The sequence below is a fragment of the Sebastes fasciatus genome, chromosome 5 (assembly GCF_043250625.1).
Source record: "Sebastes fasciatus isolate fSebFas1 chromosome 5, fSebFas1.pri, whole genome shotgun sequence".
Classification (NCBI taxonomy): domain Eukaryota; kingdom Metazoa; phylum Chordata; class Actinopteri; order Perciformes; family Sebastidae; genus Sebastes; species Sebastes fasciatus.
This window is the reverse complement of record NC_133799.1, coordinates 30,901,044-30,910,569: the sequence shown is the minus strand read 5'-3', so window position 1 is coordinate 30,910,569 and position 9,526 is coordinate 30,901,044. Positions and strand designations below refer to the sequence as shown.

The 9,526-nt window shown below is 40.2% G+C and overlaps 1 protein-coding gene across 1 annotated transcript in view; it reads right to left on the bottom strand.

Moving 5' to 3' along the window:
- Window positions 1–993: 993 nt before the first annotated feature.
- The window catches only part of slc1a7b (solute carrier family 1 member 7b), a 50,339-nt gene continuing 41,806 nt past the window's right edge, over window positions 994–9,526 (bottom strand). Inside the window, exons 8-11 of the mRNA XM_074636829.1 lie at window positions 8,754–8,948; window positions 4,638–4,772; window positions 4,360–4,459; window positions 994–3,316 (exon numbers count right to left, since the gene is read on the bottom strand). Of these exons, the coding sequence (XP_074492930.1) occupies window positions 3,056–3,316; window positions 4,360–4,459; window positions 4,638–4,772; window positions 8,754–8,948 (691 nt within the window). The 3' untranslated portion in view covers window positions 994–3,055. The remainder of the gene's footprint in view (window positions 3,317–4,359; window positions 4,460–4,637; window positions 4,773–8,753; window positions 8,949–9,526) is intronic.

The following is a 9,526-nucleotide window of genomic DNA, read 5'->3' as shown; positions in this document are numbered from 1 at the left end:
AGAAAACGTTGCCTATAGTTACTCAAGATAATCCACAGGCCTTGCTGTGGGCAGTTTAATGTAGGAACTATTTTCTTTCTACCAAACTACACCCGCCAATCACTGCGCAGAGGGAAGAATGAGAAAGTTTGCTCCAGCCCGTGGGCGCTGCTTGGTTTTGGCTCGACAGTTTTCAACATGGCGGCCGGGTCACAAACTTTGTAATTTTACAGCTAAACAGTACACTAAAATAGGTTTCATAAAACATTTGAGGAGGGAAATAACAGAATCTTGATTTATATTTGATCAGCGCTGCCTAGTTTGACTGTTTGTTTGGAGTTCATGAGCTTCACAAGCAGTGATTGACAGCTGCCCAGAGACTGCTCGGTTAATCTGTCTCATGTACTACTGTCAGGATATAATGACTGTTTGAGCAAATATGACAAAAAGTTATTTTTATAAAAGTTTCCAACTGTAGCTTTAATGACGTCCTCCTCGGCTGAGTTGTAACATTCGCTCGCTCAGTGGGGCTAGCAGTATTTGTTAGCTATGAGCCTCTCGTCCGTGCCTCGAGTCGATGCAGTCGAGTGATACAGTTGGCGGGTGTAGTTCGGTAGAAAGAAAATAGTTCCTTCATGGAACTGCAATGTATTTTATGACATTTAATTCCATTATATTCAAGAGAAGTCAGACATCTCTACGGCCGATATCTCCAACGCTCATCAACTCACCCCAAAACAATCTAGAATCTAGATTGATAAATAGTATTAACTTCAGCCAGTAAATACTGAAATACAGATTTACTTGATAAGTTATTTAAATTATTAATCAGAATCAAAATGATCCTAAATTACTTTTCTTTCAAATGACTAATTGAATTGAGAGTACTGTTTCAGCAGCACTACTCTCAAATCAGTCAGAAGGTGGTAAAAAGTGACCGATGCACAGCCAGTGATGTATTGGAATGACAGCAATTATCCTGAAACACCAGTAAGTTACCTGCAACGTGGATGATTGATTGATATGATCATCATTTTATGTTATTCTTTTGCCATGTGCTTGTGAATGAAAAACTCCAAACATAAAATTAATTTCAACATATCTGAAGCTTCAATCCATGCTGCTGCTACTTCAGTCCACTTCTGCTTCTTTTTTTGTTTTTTAAATGATAGCAAATATTTTTATATGACATTGAAAATACTCATTCTATTACACTCACCATATTGCTATGAATACAGTGTCACTTTCACATACAGCAGTATAGCATTGTCACATATACAGTCATTGAAAACAGCAATAAATTATTTGAAAAGGCTGAAGAAGACGTGTGTGTGATCTGATCAATAATTCAGCAGGTTTTCCCACACAGGGCAGTATCACTGCTCATTGATCATTTGTCTCCTATATGCAGCTAGAGCATAAATCATGTCCAATATCATAAATATAAGCCAGAATCTGTAGAGAGGGGAAAAAATACATCTCAGAACACAATCTGTTATCTTCCCATGAGAAAAATGTTGTGTTGAAGTTATATAAATGACTACAGTAGAAAAGTAGGTTCATGTGTTTGATACATTGCAAAAAATCCACTCAACCAACAAACAAGGACCATTCGGTTTATGTTGAATTACCTGTGCTTGTTTTCGGCTGTTCAAGTGCCAGGAAAGTTTAATTAAATCAAGTCTTCCTGAGGCTGTTCAAACAAATCAAATTTTTGCCCACATATTACAGTTATAACTAGGGTTGTCAATAGATTAAAATAATTAATAGCAAATTAATCACACATTTTTTTATCTTTTCAAAATTTCACATTAAAATTTACATGGGAGTGGGAAAATATGCATCCTTTATGCAATCGTATCTATATATTTATCAGTTAACAACACAAAACAATGATAAATATTGTCCAGAAACCCTCACGGTTAGCATAAAAATAGTTTCAAATCATAACATGGCAAACTGCAGCCCAGCAGGCAACAACAGCTGTCAGTGTGTCAGTGTGCTGACTTCACTATGACTTGCCCCAAACTGCATGTGATTATCATAAAGTGGGCATGTCTGTAAAGGGGAGACTCGTGGGTACCCATAGAACCCATTTTCATTCACATATCTTGAGGTCAGAGGTCAAGGGACCCCTTTGAAAATGGCCATGCCAGTTTTTCCTCACCAAAATTTAGCATAACTTTGGAGCGTTATTTAGCCTCCTTCGCGACAAGCTGGTATGACATGGTTGGTACCAACGTAGGTTTTCTAGTTTCATACATCAGTATATTCACTCTAGCTTTAAAACCTTTAAAACCTTAAAACCAACCTTGAAAAGATCGGCGGCCCATCAGATTTTTAAGAGGTTAATTAAAAATCACAAATTGCGTTTATGTGTTAAAGAAATTAGTGGCGTTAAAACGAATTTGCGTTAACGTGTTATTATCGCGGTAGCCCTAGTTATAACACGACCACAAGGGAAGGTTCTGCTGCTCTTCTTCAGCCCTCTCTTCCCTCGCTTCCCTATCATCCCTTCAGTCTAGCACCACCAGCTGAATTAAGGCAAAATTAAACAATTCGGGCATTTCACGTCCTGATCATTTAGCTCAAACCCCACACTCGCTATCCCGTCTTGTCTCTTATATGACACAAACAGCTGGTTGCTTGTATAAAATATAATAAACACTTATGTCTTATTAACATGTTGCACACAGACAAAAAATAAATGATATAAAATGTAGATATCAAATAGAAATCAGTTCATCAATGCAAGTGCTCACGCCTGTAATCAGAGTCTGGTGCGAGGTCACGCTGCTGATCCACACCAAGGACAAGTTTTAGGAATAAAATGATACTGTTTGGTGTCATAAATTCCACTTTCAGTGTGATACTTGTCCAGTCTTACAGAAAGCGTTTTAAAGATTTCCCCACTACGAGGCTTTCCTCTTAGTTTTCAGCACACGTTGTCACCAATGAGTTCAGCCCCCACAGAAAGATGAGAGATGAAGAGGACCCTGTCCGTGCTTGTCCTCCCACTTGTACAGGTGTCCTTTGCTCCGAGGTTCTGATCAGCCCATCAAACTCCAAGAGGAGGCTATACATTGGTCTCAAGGCCATTCATATCAATGGCGCAATGTTCTTTGATCTTCTTCAGGTGCCGCGGGGGAATCGGAGGCTTCTTCCTCTCTGGATGCGGCCGGACGCCCTCCTCCAGCTGCATCAGCCGGGCCACGTCGGAAGGGATGAGCTCGTGTTTGACCCCCGACGAAGGGGGCCGGTAGTTGCCGTTGTTGTTGTGACAGTTCATCTGAGGCGGGGTGGTCAACACGGGTTTGGGCTCACAGATCAAAGGCACCTGGGGGCAGACAAGGTCACAGGAAGGGAAGCAGGAAGTGGGAGGAAAAAATGAAAGTGTGTCAGGAAGGGAATTGATGCAACATTTTGAAAGGAACTGGACAGCGACTTAGACAGAATTTTATATCCTTTCCCCCATAATGTGTTTTTTTGTATTATATTGTGAAGATGTTGTATCTAACTATGAAGCGAGGAATCTCTGTCTGTCTGTGTGTCCTTTGCATATCTCGAGAACCGCTCATCCGATCTACTTCACACTTGATGGGTACACTGCTGGGGACCCAAGGGAGTGCTTTGTCGAATTTGGTGCAATTTGGACATGCGGCACAATCAATATTAATAAACTTTGAATAAACATGGAGTCAATGAGCGGTTCTCGACAAAGCTGCTCCAAAGGGGCACGCGTTCCAAACGGCCACGCAATTTGAACGGGCACGCCCCCTGACAATGCTGTTAGCACAAACAGCAATACCCCGAGCCAAGTGTATTTCACCAATGTTTCTGATTGTCAGTAATCGTGACTTGGGTGTATTTTGTTTTGTTCCGTGAACCAGAGTGTATTTCACCCATGTTTCTGACCATGGGTAGCCATGACTTGGGTGTGTGATGCAACTCTGTCATGGCAGGTGTATTGCTCAGGACCCAAGGAAGGTGAAGTTTTTTGTATAAAAAAAAGAAATCCGCAAGCAGCAACACCACAAGCCAGGCATTTAGCCCGTTCTAAACAGGCACGTTTTGAAGGGGCATAATTACAGTAATTACAGACAGATACATCCTTCCTTCCTAAATGTCTGTTATTATGGAGTGTTTAGAAAAACAGTGACATTTAAAGAAACAGAAACATAATGTCAATGTGGATTTCAGTTTCAGGAAGTAATGTTGACGGCACACCGGTGGACCGACATTTGATCATAACAGCTCGATCAATCAGAACCAACCCTCGCTACATTTTGAAGAACATACTAATGACATTTTAATGACAAACCAAGTTTGTGTCACAATTGTGCAAATCTCATTTTATTGCTTTCTGCAGAGAAAACTCACCCCATCTCCCTCTTGCATGAAGTCTTTCCTGCAGATATGTGCCATGATGCCTGTGGCCAAAGCATCCCCCATTACATTTACCATGGTGCGGAATCTGTCTCTGTAGAAGAGAGAAAACATTTGTGAGAATGAGTTGAAGCTAAACCTGAAATATTTCGGGACATTTTGTCCGAATGAAGAGGAGATGAAGAAGATGGGGCTCATGTGTTTTTGCTCTGGTATGATTAGTTTGGATCTGCTAGGCAAAAGTGATGTAAGTGGACACACATGCTACTTACAATGCCCAATCTACTGCGATGATGAGTGTGATGTCATCAGTTGGCAACCCAACAGATGTTAGCACTATCACCATGGTGACCAGTCCAGCTTGCGGTATACCTGCTGCACCGATACTGGCTGCAGTGGCTGTGATACTGGAGATTCAGAGAGAGGAACATGATGTTAGTTATTAACAAAAACATTAAGAAATGTATGTAGTGTGACAAGAGAAATGAAGAGAAATAATGGCTGGTGACCCTGAAGAGTGGTTCCTGTGGGATGTCATGGTAGACCAATACACAACCAAAGGTCACAAGGACATGCTTTGTTCAGTCATTGATTTTTTTTGCACAAATCTCCACTCCTCTTTTCCAATTAAAAATGTCTGTCCATTTATTTTACTCTCTCCTGGAATTATACAGAAAAAAAGTAAAGCAAGAACAGCATCACTGAAATAAGGCAGAAGCAACAGGGACAGACAGATCGCATCCCAGAGGTTGTGCTGAGATGGACTCAATCAGGCAAGCGAAAACCAGGAAGACCGAAAATGACCTGGAACAGAACTGTGACGGACGAGCGAGCCAAGATGAACCTAACTTCGGGGGAGGCTCAACATGTGGCCAAGGTGTGTTTCCATTCATCTGTTTTATGCACATTTTCAGTTTGCGCACAAAAAAAAAAATAAGTTGGAAAATTTGAAAAAATCTTGAAATATCGCTAAAAAGTTTTGTTCATGAAGCATGTGACTTCAACGTCCACTGAAGCTTCTGCTCCGCTGAAGAGACGAAAAATAGCTTTAAAATGATAAAGTTTGCTAAGGTCGGTGGGCATAGCTTGGTTTTGGCCAACCCGTTCTCACTCCCAACTCGTCAAATACTGTCGTCTGGTAAGTGCCCCTGGGCATTGGAGAAAAACGCACAGAGGCACCCTTTAGCGACAGTATGTGACAGACGGGCTTTCAACTAACTCCAATGTAAACCCACCCGTGACGGTATTCGACATTCGGAGCAAGTGATGTAGTATTAATAGCGTGACAGTCCGTTCAAGGCGGGCAGGAGGGATGATGGATGAGGAGACCAGGAGACCGGTCTTCGTGTCCCGTGTGACGCTAAAAGTAACGTTGACCTATTTTGTCACGTCAGTCTTTAGTCACCTGACTCGTCGGTATCGGCAGTCCTGTGAGTCACGAGACGCTAGTTAGTGAAATTAACGCCCAACCGTTTCCTAACCCTAGTTAAGTGGTTGCGTTGCCTAAACCTTACTTCCTGTGAAAACGGAAGTTTATTTTGAAAGGACACTATGTATGTAACAAGCGTATATTGACACGCCGTCCCCGGTCCGTCCAAAAGTAAGAGGGGTACCCCGTGCGTTGGGCTCCAATGCCGAGGGGCACTGACCGAGCGGCGGTATTTGACGAGTTGGGAGTGAAAATGTGTTATTTCTGCTTGGCTGTTTTCAACATGGCGGCCGGGTCACAAACTCTCTCATTTTACAGCTAAACAGTGCACTAAAATATTATACATTTTATATACTATATTAAGTATTTGTTAATAATTATCAAATGATTTGTAAACCTTTAAGAAATCATTTGTAAAACATCTATAAACATTATGTAGATAAATGGGCCAGATACCAATTATTAACATAAACCAAATATTAACTATCGATCTAAATAATGTTTATCGGTGCTTTACAAAGTATTTATTAACAATTTAACAAGGTATTATAATCATCAGTTGCAACTTTATTTATTTAATAGCCATCCATATAATGTTTATAGACGGTTTACAAATTAATTTATTCATAGTATATAAAATGTTATATGTGTGTGTGTATATGTGCGCAACAATAAACTGTTAAAATAACATAAATTATAGCATCACTAATAATAAGTAAACATTATTAATTATCATTTCATTGTTTGTTAACAGTAACATAACTATTAACTAAGTTGAATTAACTATCAATTTACCATTTATAAATAATGGTTATTATAAAGTGTTATAACAAAACCATCATCATCATCATCATCATCATCATCATCATCATCATCATCATCATCATCACATAGTGGCTTTAAAGAGAAATCCCTTCAACAAAATCCACATATTTGTCTTTTTTGGTGTTGAATATCAGCTGCTCTGGATTCTTAATTGGTTTCAAACCGACTCAGCTGATCTTTTATTGAGCTGAACTTTCCCCGTGGGCAGCAGCAGACAGCTGCTATTGTTCAGCAACGCTTGCAGCAGTTACTTATTATGAGAGTTTGAAGGGAAAGTTGAGCAAATCTTAAAGTAAGTCTATTTATTACCAATTTGTTCTTGGGATGGAATCAAAAGATGAGCCCGGCCTCATGTGTCAGACTATGTCTCCATAGCAACTGTCCAACTACGGTATGTTACACAGTGATTACAAGCATCTTCTTTGTTAAATGAGATGAGTGCACAGCAGGAGCGACTGCGTGGAGAGTGTACATCTGATATCTGGTGCAGATCCAGACGTTGAGGATGGGATGATCCCACCGCTCATCACAGCATGATGGTGAGGGATGGCAAGGGATGGGTTGGAGGGGGGTCAAAGGTCGAGCAGTAGCGTGACTCGGATATGCTGGTTTATCGAGGCCACATGGCTCTTTTCAGAGAGAGATAAGCGGATATATTCAATCTACAGTTGCTATGTGGAATTATATAGAAAACCATTCCGTGGCAAATAGGGGAGGTTGGACAACTGTTGGACAAAACACGATAATCATTTCCTTTGTTTTCAGTGAAATGGTGACGTCAGAGTGGTGATACATATATATATTCTTAACATTACAAATTTATGACCATAGAAATAGAATAGGAGCAGAACAGACATTCTCATTCAAATCAACGTAGCAGGATGGTCACAGCCGCGGTCATTTTTATGTATACCGTTGGCATTGCGACTGTTGTAACGGGCTAACTTCCATATAAACTAGCCTGACTGATGGCAAGTCGTGGCCTCACTGAGGTGAGGCATCACACATTGCACCTTTAATGAAAAAACATTTGGCCATTCCAGCCTTGTTGTACGGGTCTGGGATGTTTCTTTTGGTCCTGGCTTCAGTAGTTGCATGCTCTCAACTCTAATGTGCCCAATTGGGAATTCCCTCTGAAGACAGTCTGGCTGCCTGAGGTAAGACATTCATCAATATATATTTTCCCTCCTGTTTCTACTTTTGAGATGATCAGTATGATCAACCATCCGCTGTATCCACTACTGAGCCTGGTCGGGGGCTTTCTCCACTTCCAGATTCAATTCATGTTTGCAGTGGCTCTTTTTTTTTTTTTATTTCCAAACTACACTATGTTGGCCTGAGGTATTCAAACGGCACATGGGTTCATCAACGACCTCCGATATGTTAACTGTGCTTTATGGTTTGCTTGATGAAAGGCAGGACCTTTCTCAAACTCAAAAACTGTTCATTGATGCTCATACAACAGTGTGTCCAAAATTAATTAAATTACCTCAGATCTATCATCAGTCTTTACTTCCTCGCTCTGCGTATGTGTCAAGTTTAAAACTAGCATTTTTAAAAGTGCAATTGATGACATTCAGCCACTAAATATTGCATTCTCCATCCACCGTTCCATTGCATTCCCCCCAGTGGGAACCGAACGTCAGATAACTTCCACAGAGATAAACAAAACTTTCATTTTGGACTTGCCACATTTTTTTTAAATGATTACAGTTCACAATCATAATATTATTTTTTTCAGGAAAAGCCATACTTTTATTCTGCACCTTTCTAAAAGCTCTGTGGATGTATTATTATTATTATTATTATTATTATTATTATAATTATTATTATTATTATTATTATTATTATTATTTAAATTATTCATCCACATAAAAATGTTATCAAAAACACCTTTAAACTGATGACAGTCATTTTCCAAACATCTGTGCTGCAACTAATCAGCTCAGAAAATCACAGCAAACACAAATTAAAGTGGATATTTTCAAAGCCATATATTATGCATAATGTATTCCTGCTATTCAGCGTAAAGGATTTATTTTCATTGATATCATTGCTTTAAAATCCCAATGCCATCTTTACCACGTTAATGAGCTTAGAGAAGCACAGATGGTACACAGCACGGTCCACTGACCTGATGGTGATGATCTGGCCGAAGTCCAGCTCGTAATTGTTAACTTGTGCGATGAATATCGCCGCCACGGCCTCATAGAGAGCGGTGCCGTCCATATTGATGGTGGCGCCCACGGGGAGCACGAAACGGATGATGCGGCGGTCAATGTGGTTGTTCTCTAAGAGGCACTTGAAGGTTATAGGCAATGTGGCAGAGCTGAGGGAGACAGAGAACAAAACAGAGAGCTCAGAACAGTCAAAGGTCAGTGCTTATTTTCACCTGGGCATGTGTGCAAACAAGTAGGTATCTATTTATAGGTTGTTGTGGTGAAAGAAACAGCTGAAACAGGAACATATGCAATTATGTTTTTACAAGATCATTCAGCATGCAGCAGATGCTTCTTGCTGATCTGAGTACAGAACACACGTGCGCTGATGGCACTCATTCTGGCCTTGGCATGGCTAAAAAACACACTAAATACTGTAATCACAAGCACAACAATCTCAATACACACTGTCTTCTCTAGTCTACCACAAGAACAAAGATTGACTTCACATCATTTAATGGATCGTGCCAAAGTTTTTTTTTTTTTTTTTTTAACCAATTCACGTAAAGTCACATCTTGTAACTGTTAGGGCTGTCAATGTTAACGTGATGATAACGCATTCACGCAAATTCGTTTTCATTAACGCAACTTTTTTTTAGGTTGTAGCGGGATCAGTTTTAAAGCTAAGTGAAGATGTCACACTAGATTGGGAGGAGAAGGAGGTTAAATAACGCTCCAAACTTGCGTT